Raw genomic sequence first — 19141 nt, forward strand, 5'->3', positions numbered from 1 at the left:
AGTTTTATATTGATTTTAATACGTCATAAGCAACCTTTTAAAAGTCTAATGTTCAAAAAATAAAAGCAAGTTAAAATAAATACTTGTGTACACTGTAATTTTTTACAATTCGTAACACCACTTGGATACCTTTTAAGGTCTTGTCCAGGACTAGACTAGAATATGGTATCAATTATAAGAGTTATAAATTAAAAAAATTGACTTGACACAAAGTAAAGGAATAAATACGAGTTTTGAAAGTTTCAATTTTTTAAAAATATATATATCTGATTTAAAATGTATTGGTCAGCATAAGATAACAATGATTTATGATTACATACTTTATTTGTTAAGAGTACACCAATCGACCTTATCTTTTTTTAAAGAAATGAGCTTATTTTACACTCCATTTGAATTATTAGTATTGTAAATAAAAATATTAGTTTCATCTTTGTCTTTTTAGTCATATTTCGCAACTATGTGGTTTTTACTCGGAAAAACGAAATTTTATAAAAACTGTCATATTTAATATCTAATATCATCGATTTAGTTTTATGGAATTTATTTATATACAGTTTTTGTTATATTTTGTTTTTGTTTATTATTATTTTTTTTACTCTCGTGCAACATTATCATTCCTGTTAGAATTTTCCTTCTTGCAAAAGTTCTTTGAGCATTTGTGGACCTTCATGCATATTTGACCCGTTCCCGCTAAAAGCAGTGATAAAATATAACAAACAACTGTAAAAAAGAACTTTTTTACAAATTTAAAAATTAAATTAATAGTACATTGCTATTAGTAAAACTAAGTTTTAAACGTTTAAATTTTGCTCAGTTAAACTGTTTTTAATTTTATAAAATAAAAAAAAATGGCATGGTTATGACTGTTTGATAAAATAAAATAAACTGAACTAAGAAAAAAATAAACAATCATTTTTAAATTATATAGAAAACTTAAAATCTAACATAATAAATTATATACATAAATTAAAAAATATCACATTTAAAATAAGTTGTGGCCAAAAAAAACATTCTAGCTTGAAGTTTGAATAATGTTATAAGTGAGGTATTTCTAACCATTTAAATTTACCACGTCTATTTGTCTTTTCGCAGAAAACTGAGGTCCATTCTTCTGTTTCAAATGGTAAACTAGAGTTGGTTTGTCAGTGATACCTGCTTGATAAGTTTGTTCCCAATTGAAATGATAATGGACCCATAATGTAAAAACCTTTCGAGTGAAAATTTTCTAAACCGTAAATTTGTAATGGGTAGAATCGAAAAATTCAACTTTGTTAACAAAAGTTTAATTACTTCGATCGTGTTCTAACAAGAATGCGCAAACACACTAACCTAAAATCAAAAATAATTATGTACTTATCGAACTCCTATGTTAAAAACTGAAATTAAAATATTTTTTTAACTTTAAAGTTAGTCTAACCTAAAGTAAAATTATTGGTAAAGAAATTTTTTTCAAGACATTTTATTATTTTAGTTGGTCTACTTAAAAGTGAAAATCTTTGTTAAGAAAACATTGTTTTTCTCGAATATATATTCAATAAATTAAACTACTAGAAGAAATACTAGAAATAATCACGATCATAGAAGTGTTTTTAAATTAATTCTTGATATGAAAAAAAGCAAACAAAAATTTATTTTTGCTCATGCCTAAAAAAACAAAAAAAAAAACTTAATAACTATAACTTTTTCACCAACTAACAAAGTCGTAAAATAGAATTCTTTTTTCAAATCAAATTTACAGTAATGTTAGATAAATACACTGTTTGTATTAAGTTATAAACGTGTAAACATAAAGAGTTTGAGTTATAAAGTAATGATTTTGCCACAATAAAACCATATCAAAGAAATATTACACATATTACAAACAATAAACTTTTAAACAGGTTCAATAGGTATTTAATGTTACAGAATCGTTAATATATCCTAACAAAATAATTTTAGTAACTTGAATAAACCTTTCTGAAGAAAAAGCTTTTGAACTTTACCTTTTTTTTTGAATTGGAAACTAAAGACTTAAATTATTAAAAACTGCCATTTTTTTTAGTTTTACTAATAAATTTATTTGTATAAAAATGTTTTTGTTATTGAAAACCGTTAACTTAAATGTGAACATTATGATTTTATTTTGAAGTAGAACAATGTTTAAGTATATATAGTATATAAGAACAATAGTAAAATACACGACCCAGGTATCTATATATATTGTTATTTAAAGTTTTTAAAGTTTTGGACTTTTAAATTTTTTTATGATCTTATTATAATGATAAAAAATTTAATAAACAGTAATAGTCTAAAACAAATAGTTCTTAAGATAATTCATTCAACTTACCTGTTTTAGAACTTACAACCAATCTTCAGAATTACCTTTTTTATGCGAAATATATAAACTTTTAGAAGTTAAAATATTTATAAAAGTTTAAAAACTTCTTTAAAAATAAACAGAAAGCAGTTTCTTCTATATTTAGAAACGACTGTTTTGTGTTTTAATACATTTAACTTTTTTTGTATTAAACAGTTTAATGAAGTTAACATAGTCACAGTCTCTCCAAGTATGTTATACTTTATTATGTGTACTTTTATATTATGAATATCGTAAAAAAATGATGTTTTGAAAGTGTTTGAAAGAATAGATTTCAAAAAAATGAATAATATGAAATTTTATTTTATATATAAGTGTTATTTATAAAATTTTAACCATTTTAGTAATAGTTATTTACATAACAAACTTGATTTTATATTATTTGATATGCTACATGTATCTAGAAGTTTAATATTTAGATGTTTTTTAAATTGTTTATTAATTATATTTTTAAATTAAAACATTAGTTTATTTTAAATTTATTGATATGCTAAAATGAAATTTATTTCTAAATCAAAAAACAAACAACTTTGAATTGACTAAAAAATAAAAAAAATAATAAAATAGATCTTTTAAATCAAACCCAAGTTGATTTTTTTCATATTTAAAAAGTATTAGGAGTTTATGTAGGTCTAAATATAAACTTCAAATACTAAAAAATAAAAAAATAATTTTTTTAAAGATAGTTAACATCACACTAGAGTTGGTATGGTTTTAGTTGTTGAAAGTTAAATTGTATGAACTTTTATCGTCTTTGACGTTTTTAAAATGTGTAAATAGTAGTAAAATAAAGACGATCATATAAACACCATTTTTTTTGTAATACTAAATAGTTTAAATTTTCTAGGTTTTCTTAGTAAAACAATGAACAAAAACAAATTATTTGACCCAAAGTATTTGAAACTAAGCATTCGAAGTGTTAAAAATTGTGTTAATATTGAAAATGTTTCAAAAGTTTCCGTTGATAAAGGTAAGAAAGCTTAAAAAGTTTTTATCAACAAGTAATTTTAATATACTGCAGTGGTTAATCTTTTTTTTAATGGCAATTATTTTAAGTATTGTAAACAAAATCTAAAATCAAAAAAGAAATATTTTAACAATTGTTTTTAACAAACTCATAATAAGTAATTTTTAACAATTTCAATTTACTTATGATCAAATATTTCTATTGAGAAAGTAGATAGGAACGGGTCTAAATTGCACGAAGACAAAATTGCATGAGGTTACTAAATTGCACGAGGAGACTACGTTGCACGAAGACGATTATGCACACAAGGTAATTTGTTATCAGTTGGTCTAAGCCAGGGGTCGGCAGCCTTATATAACTAGCGGGCAAACTTCCTTAGAAAAAATTGCTCGTGAGCCACACTATTCAAATAGAAAACAATGTTTGAGGGCATTATTCATTCAAATAAAGTTCTATTAATCAGTAGACAAATATTGTTTAAGGTCGAAAATATGATAAATTAAGCAGTATTAGAGCACTAATAAAGAGTATTTATTGAATTAAGAGCCTAACTGTAAGTTTTTAAAAATACTTTGAGGGCCGTATTTGGCCCGCGGGCCGCAGTTTCCCGACCCCTGGTCTAAGTCAATCTTTTAGTTATATAACTAAGTAGAACAACAGAATTAAATTATATTCTAACAGTTATCAAACGTTTTACAAAAGCTAAATTCAAAAGATGAGTTTTTAATTAAGGTTTTTCAGTTTAAACAGTTTGATAAATTAGCATATACGTGTAGACAAGTGAGATAACGAACAAACTGTTTTTTATTGAGTGTTATAGACAACGCAAAGTTTAATTTTTAATGTTCAGAATCTTATCACTTATAAATCTGAATAAAAATAAGATACAAAATACTAGCTCAAACTTATCTTTAATTTAAAAATTAATTTTGAAATAGTTACTTTCACGAGTGGCACAGCCTAACTCGTCATAAAACTGATTAGTAGATATCTTATTAAAAAAATAAAAATGGGAAATTTTATGGCAACTGCAGAAGATCAAAGTAACATTGAGTTCAAAGACACGAATCGACCAGTGTACTAAGCGGCCGTCAACTACGTCAAGTTCTTACACTTAATCGCGCAGGAAATCCAAAGGGGTGGAAACTATTTAGTAGTTAACAAAAGAAAATTTCATTTAATAAAATCATTATAGTTTTTATGAAAAGCCGAAATATTATTTCTGTTTACTTTTGCTTTTGTAGACGACGTAGGGAATAAAACGTAATAATCAAGCTATGCTGAGTTGCATAAACAAAGAAGTATTTATAATTTCTGCTACTTTCTGTCGTCGATAGTACGCATCGATGAACTATACTTTAAGTTCAAGAGTCAAAAAATCAATTGACTAGCAATATCAGCTTCAGCAGTTTTTAAAGCGGTTAAGACTTCTACTGTTTACCATGAGACCATTTCTTGTGCAGATATTGCGCGTTGAAATGGTAAAAAACTCCAGAAAATATTCGGGTTCAAACTTTTAGTGTCCATTCTGCTGGAATTATTGTATTTGATGTTATTTAAGTCTTAAAATTCAAACTTTTAAATAAGAAAAATTCTATGTTTCGTACCTGTTAAGAATATATAAAATATTTATAAAACGTTAGTATTTACCTCTGCTTAAATTCTATTTTCCCAATATTCTTTAATTAGAAAATTGTTTGTTTGAAAAAAGTTATACTTTTTACTAAAACAACTAAAAGATTAAACGAAGTTTGTGCTATAAACTAAATTAAAAAAAAAATATACTTTTATAACTTTAAAGTCAAATAACAATATAATAAACAACAGAGTAACTAGGCTAGTGTAAACTTTTATCAAGTTCTTTAAATGCAAATACTATAAACTTTTACAAGCCTCACTAGGCCAAACTTTAATTTGAAAAAACATGATTGCAGTAAGGACACGTGTTGTGGTTCATCAGCCACCGTTCGATGCAATCGCGACAAAACACGTGTCTTCCAGCGCAGTCGAGCCGCATCATTTCCCTTCCGACTTCAACTTCTTCAAGACACACTCCGCACGGATCCCCGACCTCGTCCGCCACGAACCGATCAAACATCCGCACTCTTGCTTTTGAAAGGCCGTTTTTCGATTTTATCTTTTCGCTTATTGCTCTTTCGATCAACTTGCTCCTGTTTTCAAATTCTACGCAAACTTTTATGAGCTCCTTGAAAGATTTTTGGAGACAAAAACATTCAATTAAAACACCTTCACCAAATTTTTTTTTTATCTCTGCGTACAACCAAAATCTGTTTCTAATTAGCGAGTATCGCAAGCTTCTTAATTCATCAGCGTTTTCTGTAACTTGAAGTTGGTCTCGCCAATAATCAAAGCAATGTACTTGCACAAATTTTTGAAACAAATTAATTTTTGTCTCCTAAAATATTAAGTTCTTTTAATTTTACGTAGAAAATTTTAGCTTTATTTTTCACAAAAAAAAAAAAAAATTATGCTAAAAATTGTTTTTTTGATTTAGGATAAATTAGTTTGTTGTTTTTATCTGGCATTTAAATTTAAATATTTTTGTACACTAAAAGTAAGAAAATGTTCAATGCGATTCAAAAAAACAATCTACACACAAATGTTAGAATAAAAAAATTTAAATGACAATTTGAAAATGTATTGAGTATTTCTATCAATGTTTTTTATAGGTCTATTTGACTATTAATACAATGTTTCTTAAAGTTTATACCTAACTTACCATGTAAAGGTATACATAAGTACACAATATTCCTACTTCAAAAAAGACTAGTGCAACTGCAGCAAAAATTAGATAATTCATGTTTGTAATACTAATATCTACAAGAATGTTTTGTCAGAAAATAAAGAAAAACTAAACTTATATAACTTTAGTATTCTAACTTAGGTGTTTTATTTAATATTAAAAAATCATATTCAAAGTAAAATAAGTATATTTATATATTGTATTTTGCACTTAAGTTACTAAAAGCAAAAATTAAATTTTTATTTATACTCTTAATGTTTACAAAAAGATATGAAAAGTATCTTTGTTATAAATAAGTATAGCAGTATACAAGGTTTATATCTAATAATAAAAAATAAAACTTACACATCGATAAACTACGAAATAAACTGAACACTTGTTAAAAATAAAATTTAACTTTTTTGTTTAACTGCTAATGTTTTCTAAGATCTTAAACAATTTTTTTATATATAAAGTTAAACTTAACTTAATTACTTTTAATATATTTTAAACTATTTGTAATACTCTTAATACAGTTATATAATAGTACTTTCAAATACTTAAAATGAATTAGTTTTCAAATAAAAAAATTGTTTTTAAAGTTTTTTTTGCAAAAAATTTATAAAATGGTTTAGACAAAACGTTTTGCATTATTTATTTTACAAACTCTATTGTAGTGTTTGTAATCAGTTAGTTATTAAATTCTATCTATCTACAAACTCAAATAAGTTTTTAAACTTATATTTTTAGAATTTTTTATACATTTAAACGATTTTTTTTGATCAATTAGTTTTATTTAAAGTTTAATCGTTTAGTTGGTATCAGTATTGTTTTACAAACGTAAGTATGTAGGCATAATCAACGGTTTTGAGTCATAGAATCTTAGTTTTAGTATCAAAAAATACTATGTAAGTTTTACTTTTATTTAAAATTGGCATCAAAGATTTAAAAGACTAAATTATTTAATGTTTATTGACTAATCATTAAGAACTTTGAGTTTCTTTTTAAATAGTCATAAAATCATAAAAATAAACTGAGATCAAAGTTTAATAAACTGAAAGCATTTTTAGTTTTCAAGCATAATCAATTAAGTATTAAAGTTTTTTTGCAAATACATTTAATCTTAAAAAAAAAAATAAAAATTAAAACCATGTAACAAGTTTTACTAACTTCTTTCATATATACTATGATAATAATAATAAGTCTGAGTGTTTTGAATATATGCCTAAAATAAAGATTTAAACATTTGTATCATATAATTTGTGTGATGTAACTTGTGATAATAAAAAAATCTTTTTTAATTAATTAACGTGGACAATAAATAATTTACTTTTTTAATGTATTGAAGAAATCTGAACAAAAGTAATTTACAATAAAACTGACTAAACCTTTTTAATTACATGTAAAATTAGCTTCAAAATAGTTACTACCTTAAGTGGTACAGCCTAATACGTAACAAAATTATTTCGTCGAAATTAATTGAAAAACAAAATTGAAAATTCTATGACAAAAGTAGAGATCAAAGCAACATTGGGTCAAAGACACGTACCGACCTTAAGAAAACAGATTTTTACTATTACTAATTGATTTTGTCATTTATTAATCTATTGATTACTTTATGATTACTTGATTACTATATAAGTTTGTATAGTATTTTTACCTGTTAGCTTTGTACTCTATTTATGAGAATGGCTTGAAATATACCTAGGTTTATTCAAACTGTGTGTCTTGTATGTCTTATTGTATAATTGATGGTCATGTATGTTCCAATATTTGTAAATTTATGCCTAATAACTAATATATTTAAATATTTAATTATTAAATTATAAATAATATAAGTATTTTGTTATTCCTGAATATTTTTGACCTTGACATGACGTACTTTATCCTGGACATGACATTTTTTTTCTGTACATTTTTTGTCCTAGACATGAAGTTAAATTGTTCTCGTGTACGACTTTATAACTGAAAGGTTTTTTGGTACACGAGGTCCTTGGACCAAATTTTATGAGCGTTAATATGTGCTCAATAAACAATATAATAAGAAATAGAATCTTATCATGCAAAAACCTACTTGATTATGAATGCAATTTTTGCTCAACGACCACTTCTGAAGTACCAATCTCCGTTTTTATAATATTTTTGAAAGTAATCAGAAATTATTTTATATTCATAACGAAGTACTTCTTTTCCAAAGATATGGAATATGTAAATTTTAGCTAAAAATAATAAATACTTAACTACTTTTGTCATATCAAAAAAAAAATTTAGGAAACTGTAATTCAGAATAATTGCACATACTCGGTATTTTTTTTGTGTGTCTGAAGTAAATTAAAGTTCAATGTACCTTATGTTTGTCTCATAATTAAAGAGGAAGTCTTAAAATTAAAGTATTAAAGTCTTATAGTTTATACTTAAAGTAGCCTTACATGTTGTTTTCCAAAGGTTAGTTTATCTAACTGTTTTTATTTAAGCAGGCTGTCTAAAACCTTAAGTATTAACTACATAAAACCTTACTATTAAAATAAAAACCTTTTGAATTCTTATTACTAAGTAGCTAAATTGAAGTACTGCAAAGATATCTTAAATAACTTGTGGCTTAGTATAATGTTTACAATTATTAAAACAGTTTAAAATTTACATCGTTGTGTTTTTTAAATAAGTCGAAGATTTTTTTTAAATTTGTTTTCTTAGATTAAATAGTTTATTCTGTAAATTACCTTACTTATACTAATGTTTTAAACTAACGATTAAATTTACAACATGCATTAAGGTATATACTTTTAACACATGTAATATTTAAAATGTTGAACAGGTTGTAAACAATGCATTTTTGAAATCCCTTAAACACTACTTAATCATTTTAAGATGATTGAAGAAAAAGTAAGTTTTGTATTCTAATTACGTAAAAATATAAAAACTATAAGAAAAAAGTTAAAAAAAATTTTAAATGAATAGACATCCACAGCTTTTTTTAAACTACATTTTTCATCTAAAAACATTAACATCAAAAACGTGTCAACTTCATTAAAATGCTCAAACACCAAGAGCCCTAGATAACTTTTTTTTTCGTATATGTATAACAACTAATAAAACCTGATAGAAATATACCATACAAACTTAAAAAACGAAAATTTATTATTATTCTACTGACCTAATGTTATTTGTTATACATTTATTAAATACATTAAGAAACTCAACTCATTAGCTTTATTTTTAACTATACTGAAAAGAATTCCTCATAAACAAACTATTTATATGGTTTTAAAACACAAAATGAAGTCCATAAACTTTTAACCATTATTGTAAATGTTAGTTAACACTGAATATACCAAAGACGGAAAAGCAAGCTATTTTACAAAGTGAAAAACTATAAAAAAATCAGATGTGTTACTTATTTTAGTATGTTTAAGTAGAATATCGTTATTTTCAACAATCTATTAAAGTTATTATCTAACAAGTTACTTTTACATTATTTCTTAGGGTTGAAACAGTTTAATCAATCAAATAAAACATAGTTTATATAATTATTTATAAAATATTTAACACAGTAAACTTAAATGTGATATTTGATTACTTAAAAATATTTTAACATTAAAAGCAATAATTGTGAATGAGAAAACTTAAAAATGATATAATAATTCATAGTAAAGAAACATAAATTTAGTTAACTAAAAAACATTGATACTTCAGAAGTTTTTTAATATTTAATTATAAAAAGGTATTCAAACGTCTTGAATTATGTTAAGTATACTAACAAATCATAACTCGCTGTATTATTAAAAATTTACCAAGTAGTTTAGTAAAAAAATAATTTATAGAGGAGTATTCTTGTACAAAATATTGACTTTACATATTGTTTAAAAAATTTTAATGTATACATATCATTATTTCAGTAACAACTTAAAAAAGTATAAATTTACAATAATAAATATTAGTATTTACAATTATAAAACACACAAAGTTTTGTACATAAAATTATTTCAGCAAATCGAAAGCGCTATCTGTATACTTTTTTTGAAAAACACTTTAATAAAAATAATCAGATAAAATAAATCAACTTGTTTTCTGCATTAGTATCACTTAAACAATAATGTTTTTTTTGTGTTAGAAAATCATAAAGTTATTAAAAGCATAAAAAAACGCAAAAGTTGGCTCTCTGAATTTGGTGAACTTTTTTGAAGTTGTTTGATAGAGGTTTGAAAACTAAACAAAAAAATCGGTTATCAAAGCTTAACAAAGAAGCTTTGGTTAAATTTAATTTCACAAAGTTTTAAAGCCTAGTTGTAAGCTCAGATAGAAAGCTTAGTGATTAAAGTACACTATAGCTTTGAATTAATTTCCTAACTAAAATTTTAGCTTGAACATTTCTTAACTGAGTAGTTCTTTACACATTTCCATTATGAAATTAGTCAAATAGAAAAATAATTTGTTTTCAAATCTTACAAATCTTAGTAGTTTACTAAAAACTTTATATAAACTACTTATTAAATGTAAGTTAAAACTTGTTAATGTTCATTTTAAGGAACATAACTTATGGACTTACTGCGAGTATACTACTGATTGTTTATATTACTATTCTTTTACATACGTTTTTATTTTACTTATTATAATGTTGTATTTATTAAACCAGAGGTAGAGTAGCGTTTGATCCGGTGAGATTCATTTCTATTGTAAGTGACAAGTAGAAAATTAGTTATGAAACATTGAATTAAAATGTGAATATTAAAATAGTATAAAAAGTAAGGTGAAATTCATTTAAAAAACGTTCTTATAAAATACAAATCAAAAATAAATATATAAAAAAAATGTTAATATAAAATAAATATAAAATGTATAAAATGTTAATTTTAAACAAACCATAATCAAGACTTTTTATATCTACTAGTATAAAGAGCATGCATTCTAGATATGATAAGCTTATTAAACTCTAGTATTCATGTTTATTTCATGGTATAGTTAGTTAAAAAAGTAATTTTTATTTTTAGTTAAAATTTTAAAAACTACTAGAAATGTTGATTCTTTTGGTCTCTACTGAATCCCTGTTTATGTTTGCTGTTTACTGTTTTTTCTATTTATTATATATTTAAAATTAAAAAAACACAAAGTTAAGGAGAACTGGCACAGGAGCAACAATATAGTATTTTGATACTGCTAGTTGTATTTTAAGATATAACTTCGTTATTTGTTTAGTTAACAAACACAGTTGGCTGGCAAGTTTCTGTTGATCATTTTAGTAACTTGAATATTAAACTAAGAGTTGAGTTTAAGTATTTAGAGCTGGGCTTCTTCTTTTAAAAACCGGTTTTGTTCAATTCTGTAATAAGTTATGTACTTACTTATTAGTAGCAAATTTTTACTATCTAAAACATTTTCTCAACAATAAAATAATCTTTGTTTTCAAGTCCGCTTGAAGCCTGTTTTCAGTAAGAATAAGTAAATAATAAGAGAAAAAGTTATTATATTAAAAATTAATTTGACAATCATACTATATTTTGTTTTATTTTTGTAAAACTTTTGTTGAATCGCAAACAAATCTTTTTTGTTTTAAACAAAGTTAAAACGAGAAGGTAAATTTATTAATGGACATAAAAAAAACGGTTTAAAGTGTCATATTGCTATATATAAACTGAAAATCCACACACAGCTTTTTTTAGGCTTATTTTTGTAATGCATGTAATTCTATATTTCCTTATTAAAATATAAGTCGCTTGAGTGTGTGTGTAAGAATCATTTTTGTGTGTGCATTGATATAAAGCTTTTCAGTATAAAAATTTTTAATCACTTACTTAAGTGTTTAGCTAAAATAGTTTGATTGAAATGTATTTTAGAAGTTAAATACTAGTTGTTCTATATATAAATAGTTGCTTATGTCTTATAGTTTTTATGCAGTCTCAAAAGGTTAGTATAATTATTATTTGTATAAGTTAAAGTTTTGAAATTAACATCTACACTTGAGATATTACAGAAGTTAAACAATAGTTTTTTTTTTTCTTGAGTACAATCGAGGTTCATAATTTATGTTTATTAAGCATTTTAAACCATCAAATTTTGTGTTGAAAATGATTTGCATTTGTTGAATACACTCTTTCGAATTTTCTTTAAAGTGAGTAACTAAGTAAAAAAATACCATCTAGAAAAAGTCTTTTGTTTTAAAGGTTTTGCTTATTAGAAAACTTTTATACTGAAATAACACGAGCATAAAATTAATTTTATAGGCAAACTTATTAATTTTTCAAAAAACATAAAACTTTAATGTCAATTACTTTCCTTATCTTAAAAGCTATCTAAAAACTTTTTTTTTTATTTTAAATAACGCACTTTTGTCTTTAATTAAAAAAAATGGTTTGGGGTTTGAATTATTTCATGGGGTCCCTCAAAAATTAAGTTTTTTTATGTTTTTCATTATTATTGCCTTATAACCAAAAATAAATATATTTTTTTGGTTTTTTTTTTTTGATTTTCTTTAGTTTGCATGTTATTTAAACTCTTAAATGGTTATTTTATAAATAATGTTAATATCTTTTACGATTTGGCCCTAAAGCAAAATGGTGTATATTACACTATCATTTGCCTTAGCCAAAAAGATAAAAGGAAAAAAAAAAAAAAAGAATGTGAATTACAACAAATTTAATTAAACTAAAATAATTTAATTAAATTTGTTGTAATTCACATTCAAATTAATTTTTTTTCCTTTTATTAGTTTTTTATCTAGGAAATGGCTAAGGCAAATGATAGTGTAATATACACCATTTTGCTTTAGGGCCAAATCGTAAAAGATATTATTTATAAAATAACTATTTAAGAGTTTAAATACCATGCAAACTAAGGGGAAATCAAAAAAAAATATTTATTTTTGGTTCTAAGGCAATAATAATGAAAAAAAAACCTTTATTTTTGGAGGGACCCGATGAAATAATTCCAAATTTTTTTAATTAAAGAAAAAGGTGCGTTCTTTAAAATAAAAAAAAAGTTTTTAGATAGTTTTTAAGATAAGGAAAATAATTGACATTAAAGTTTTATGTTTTTTGAAAAATTATAAATTTGCCTATAAAATTTACTTCATGCTCGTTGAAATAACGTCTAAGTTATATAACGTCACACATATATTGCTAAAAAAAGTACCTTTAAAGCTTCTATACAAATACCTTTATAGGTGTTTTCTTTTCTTTGATTTAGTCTTAAAAAAATAAAAAGTAAATTTTTTTCAGTTTATAAATATTTTTTTTTTATAAGAATGGCATTCTTTGAAAAATATAGATTTATTTAGGGCAATATAGGATATTTTTAAAAGACAAATACCTTTATTCTATGTAGCAGAAATATTTTTCTTTTTTTTATCTTTTAGAAAATATGACAATGATTTCGTAAAAAACATTTACAAAAAAGTTATCGATAGAAGTTCAACTATTTTTTTAGATTTTTAGATTTATTTTGATGCCTATTTACTTTTTTATTGACATTTTTTTTCTTAAGGTTTTACTTTTTAATTAAATTATTATATTTGCTTTTATATATTATACTAAATTTAAGAAAGTTGGTTAAAAAAAAAATTTAATAAGTATTTTAAGTATTTTTCTGTAGCTTAAAAATTTTTGACAAAAGTTATTAAGAGTTTTTAGTAATTTTTACATCGTAAAAGGCAAACTTGTTGGGTTTAAACTTTCATAACTTCAAATTACTTGAAACAGAAAAGTAAGAAAACCAATTTTGAAACAAAAAATATAGCTTTATCTAACTATGTTTGATTCTTAGTTTGATTTCTATTAATCAAAAATAATTTTATTGCCAAGGCCGCTTGAAACCTGTTTCCTGTCCACAGTGCCAAATGATTGAGTAAAAAAAATTTATTAAAATATAGTCGACCACCACATTATAACTTTTTTTTATAATTTTTGTAAAACTTTTGTTGAAGTGCAAACAAGATGTTTTAGTTTTTAACAATTTTAAAACAAGAAGGTACATTTGAGCATGAACGAAAAAACACGGTTTAAAAGTATTATGTTACTATAGATAAACTAAAAATGCAAATACATCTTTTTCTAGGCTTATTTTTGTTATGCATGTAAATCTATATTTCCTTTTCAAAATACAAGCTGCTTTGGAGTGTGTGTACGAATCATTTTTTGTGTGTGTATTGCTATTAAGCTTTTTACTATGGCTGCTTGAAATCACTAACTAAAGTGTTTAACTAAAGGTTGATTGAAATGTATTATAGAAGTTAAAGACTAATTTTTTTATTTATAGTCAGTTGATTGTTTTTAAATAGTTTTATGCAGACACAAAAGGGCAATATAATCATCATTGTATAAATTAAAGATTTGAAAATAATTTATTGTTGAAATTTAATTATAAAAAAAGTTAAACAATAGCCTTCTTTTGCTTGTGTACACTATTATTAAGTTAATATTTCATGTTAATTAAGAACTTTTAACCACTAAACTCTTTTTTAAATTGAGTTGCAACTGTTGAGTACGCTCTTTTAAATTTTCTTTCAAGTGAGAATTTGAGTGAAAAAAAATACAGTCTAAAAAAAGTCTTTTGATTTAGAAGTTTGGCTTATTAGAAAACTTTTATGCTGAAATAATGTCTAAACTAAATTATTATGTGTACAGTTTTTAGCTGTTTATTAAAAGTTTTATTTTAAAAGTGAAAACATATTTGATAAAATAGCTAACGTCAAGTTGATTAGAAAAAAAAAATGATAGAAAGTTTGACAAAAGTGATTAGTTGCTTGTAACTGTGATTCATGAAATTTTGAGAGTTGAGTTTGAGAGAAAAAAAAACATTTGTTTTTTGTATGAGTTTTAAGAGCTTGCCTTAGTTTTAGTTTGTTATCTCATCTACTAATGTTGTTTAAGACTAGTTTTATTTAAACAAATAAAGAAAAATTAAGTTAACATTTTTAAAGCCTTTCCTGTTTTAGTATAACCATTTGATTTGGTATAATTATGTTAGTTTAAAAAGGTTTGCTATTGCTCTTTTGTACCTTTTTATCATAACTATTTTGTATAGACAGTAGATTAGTTAGTTAATAAGAAGTATGAGAAAAATTCTATACATACTTCAAGATTTTTCTTAAGAAATGAACAAAGTAGTTTTAGCGATTTAGTAATTCTGTGATGAAAATTCTAAATATGTCATTTAAAATCCTTTAATTCTTAACAAAACTTGAATAAGTTATACTTAAAGTTGTCCGCAAGAAACATATAGTCTAATTAGTAAATATTTTTCTATACTTGAGTCTTCGTTTATTTCATTATAGTTTAATGATGTAACTTAATAATAAAACAATAGTTGTTGTGAGTATTTAGTGTTGTGGACATTTTCTAAACATTTAGTTTTAAATTACTATATTCATTCTGTTAAAACTGACATTTCAAAGCGCAGAATCTCTTCATAAAATTAGTGTCGGTTTTTTTTTAACCCTGAGAGTAGAGTTATGTGAAATTTTTTGTTTAGTCGTGGCAGTAGGCACTGGTATTGATACTCATGAGTTAATTTTTTCTCTTATCTTTAATTAAAAAATTTGAAGCCAAGTTATTTGAACATTAAGTTTGTAAAACTTGTCTATTAGGTTTTTGTCATAGATTTTAAGCATGAAATATGTATGCTTTATCAAACTTAATTTGAAATAAATTGTTTAAAGGTGTCGTTGTAAAGTTACTAAAAAATATTAAAAACAGTGTTTTTGTACTTTAGAATTAAGGTTCAAAGTATGAGTTGTACATTATACTAGATTTATTTTCTTAAAAGGCAATTACAACAACTGATTTAGATATTTAATAAAATATCTTTATTTCTATAAGTTATGTCTGTTAACCTATAAGAAAAATGGTACAACAAGTACTATAGTTTAGATGAATTTCATATAAATAAATAATAAAAGATTAAATTTTTAAAAAGAAAAACATAAAAAAAGTTTTACAAACAGAGAGATACTTTAAATATATAATATTTTAATTAGTTAACAAACGAATTAATTTTCACAGGTTTGTATAATTGTAATATTTAAATATGAATCAACAAGTAGTACAAGTCATCATTAACGATACTTCTTCTAATTCCATTGGGAGAGTCTTGTTGGGGAGGATGAACCCTAATGGTTTTAACAACTTCAACCTGGCATCAGAAATAGGCCCACTACTGGTATCTGTGGGTGGTTGGAACTTACCTCGCGCCCCGAACACAATGAGGGTGTATTTCGCCATTATTGGCGACCATAAGAAAAACTTAGAAAATTTTTTCCAATCATTGGAAAGTTTTTCTCCCACTTTTCTGCCTGGTGACAAGCTTATATTCGCCCAGCAGAACTCTGGACAGGTTGCAGTTGACAGGGCTAACTGGTGCAATTACAATTACACCAGGGTGCAAATGGATTTGAAAAATGTTGTGGTCCAGAGCTTCTTGGTCCTTGTAACTGATGTGGTAAAGAATGACCAGCGTTCCATATTCACTTCAGATTACTACTAAAAGAGAACTAAAGACAATTTTTTAAAGTTGATGAAAGTAATTTTATATGTGAACACTAAGTTTAAATACTTTTTTAGCTTGTACTTGTGTATTATTTATGTACATTTATTCTACATATATGCAGTTTACATTGTTATTTTGCGTTATTGTAAAACAATTGTTGTATAATTATGTGTGATAAGTATGGTACGTATGGTTGTTTCCTTATGCATGGTAGTTAACAATAAAAAGGTAATTATAAATGTTTGTCTTTAAAAAGTATGTATACCTTTAAAGTTAATAAATTAATCTAAATTTGTCATATATTAATGTCTGATAGTTATTTATGTTGTAACTTTAAGTTGTTAAACCATAAATTAAGCTTGTTTAGGTACTTGTTAATGTGTATTATTAAGTTTTTTGTTTGCATGTGTATTTTATTTTTCAACTTTAATTAAATGTCTTTTTTACTTATTAGGCAGTAGTTGAAATAATTTTAAAAATGAAACGTAAAGAAGAAGACTCATCAACACATCAGTTCAATGACCAGGTTTTATATTTTAATAATCGCAACATAGTGACCATTTCTACAAGTTTTTAACCAGAATCTTTTGTGACAGGTTAGTCAATAAGTCATAAAATTTTATAATAGCAGATTTTTTCTTAGAAAAAATAAAATATTTAAGCACTAATTTAAGTCGAAATAGTGTCATTAGTTAAAAATGCTATAATTTTGAAAGTTAGTTTGTTTATTAAATGATTTTAATAAAATACTTTATTCAAAACTTTTTACTTTTATTAAAAAGGTATAGACAAAATAGCACTATCAAGCAATTTTAAATTATTAGATTTATATTTATGCTTATCATAATGTTTTAAGTAATCTAAATGTTGGAATTTAAACGTGAATATAGTGTGAAAATACTAACTTAAGTTATTACATTATCAGAAGTAAAATTTTGTTATTATCAATGATTTTTAATTTTTTAAATACTTTAGCATACATTTAGTTTTTTAGCTACCTCAAACACTATCAGGATTTATTTAATAAACCATCATTCAAAAAAAAATTGACAGAAAAAAAGTTAGTTTAATACAATTTAATTATTCTTGATTTTTGAATTTTTTAACTATTTTTGATTTAATCATGTTTGAAAAGTTATATTTTAGTATTTTTGTTTTTTACACATGATTAGCCAACAATAGTTTTATGTATTGAATTGCACCATGGTTGAATTAACTTCTATGTTTTTAAATGAAGTGTAAAATGGTAATATCATTTCTGTCATTCATCTGTAAAAAAGTTGCATCCACGTCTGTTTTTATAGTTCAAAATATATTTTGTCACTATCTTTTTAGGTTAGAATAATGTGTATCCTTAGTAAAATCACTTTAATAACATTTTAATAACGTACAAATAAAATTTTCAAATTACAAAACATTTCCTTTTAATAGAAAATACTTTAAATGTAAAGGCAAAAAAGTCTTGTGATACTTTTTTAATTTCAACAAAAAAAAACATTAAGTTTAAATTAACTTCATTAAAATCATTAAAAACATAAAACATTTCCTAAATGATTTAAACTTTAACTATTCTTTGATTTATCTTTTTGTGAAATTAATAAACTTGTTTTAAATTTTTATAAATAATTTGTTCAGATAAAAAGTTTTTAATTTTGCTAAAAATATTACTTTTGGATCCATATATTTATATTACTATTATTACTTTTGGATATTACCAGAGAAGTACTACATTATGTAAATGAGAATTGTTGATATAACGCATTTATTTTTCATAAATATTTGTGTTAATCCTATTAGATAGATTTTGTCTATAAAAAAATAAGTATATATTAAAAGGTGTGAATAAAGTGCTATTATTTTTGAATTATAAGGTATACAGTTTAATGTAAGATACGGACTTTTAAATTAAAATTGCTTAAACATGCTCCTTCTGTATTGACAAGTCATAAAATGAAGAAAGCAAGATGAGTGTGAACCAATCAACATGCTTTTGTTTATCCAATTTACAAAATAAATTTTTGAGGTATTGTAAAAGCTTTATATTTGGATCACGTTTATAACATCTACTGCAAGTGTTAAATGTTCATAATTAATTATTTTACAGTACAGGTTAATTAATACTCGTGAATTTAGGTAATACCGAGCATTGATGGTTTGCTTAGAGCTTGTTTGTTTTCATTAGAATTCGACTTAAAAAGTAGTATCGTTTTAAAAAATAGTAAGTTTTGAGTTTCTACGAAAAATTTAATCGAGTTCTATCCATTTAATTGCATACTGTATGATCTTAGTAAATTTACCCCAGGTTAAGCTGATATAGATCGTAGCGTGGTAGGTCAGATTATATAAATCAAAGTTCTTAGGGCTCTATTAGTTATTTCATTGCTTCTATTTGATAATTAAACATTATTACAGACATTTTTAAAAATATTAAACTGAAACTTCTAATGCTTTAACTTACATTACCAAAACTTTCTAGAAAGTAGATAAGTTCTGCGATGGTGCTACCCTTTAAGCTTATTTAATATATTTTAAGATAAAAAGTTTATATTTAAAGAAATGCAACTGTTCGATAGTATAAGGTACGTATGGTCAACTAAGT

The 19141-nt window shown here is 24.1% G+C and overlaps 1 protein-coding gene across 1 annotated transcript; it reads right to left on the bottom strand.

The window, feature by feature from the left end:
- Positions 1-5232: 5232 nt before the first annotated feature.
- On the bottom strand, positions 5233-10732 carry LOC145835872 (uncharacterized). Its single transcript, XM_082943622.1, has 2 exons — positions 10697-10732; positions 5233-5529 (listed from the first exon to the last, which is right to left on the bottom strand). The coding sequence occupies exons 1-2, from the start codon at positions 10730-10732 to the stop codon at positions 5233-5235; spliced, it is 333 nt and encodes a 110-aa protein (XP_082799748.1).
- Positions 10733-19141: the final 8409 nt, after the last annotated feature.

Source organism: Thalia democratica, chromosome 1 (genome assembly GCF_965202585.1).
Source record: "Thalia democratica chromosome 1, ktThaDemo2.hap1.1, whole genome shotgun sequence".
NCBI classification, from domain to species: domain Eukaryota; kingdom Metazoa; phylum Chordata; class Thaliacea; order Salpida; family Salpidae; genus Thalia; species Thalia democratica.

What these genes read in the sequence shown, in the direction of transcription:
- LOC145835872 (XM_082943622.1), bottom strand. Translation starts at nt 10,732, where the DNA reads ATGAATCTCACCGGATCAAACGCTACTCTACCTCTG. An exon ending in CAAACGCTACTCTACCTCTG is followed by an intron (nt 5,530 to 10,696) that starts GTTTAATAAATA and finishes AAATCTTTCAAG; the next exon opens with GAGCTCATAAAAGTTTGCGT.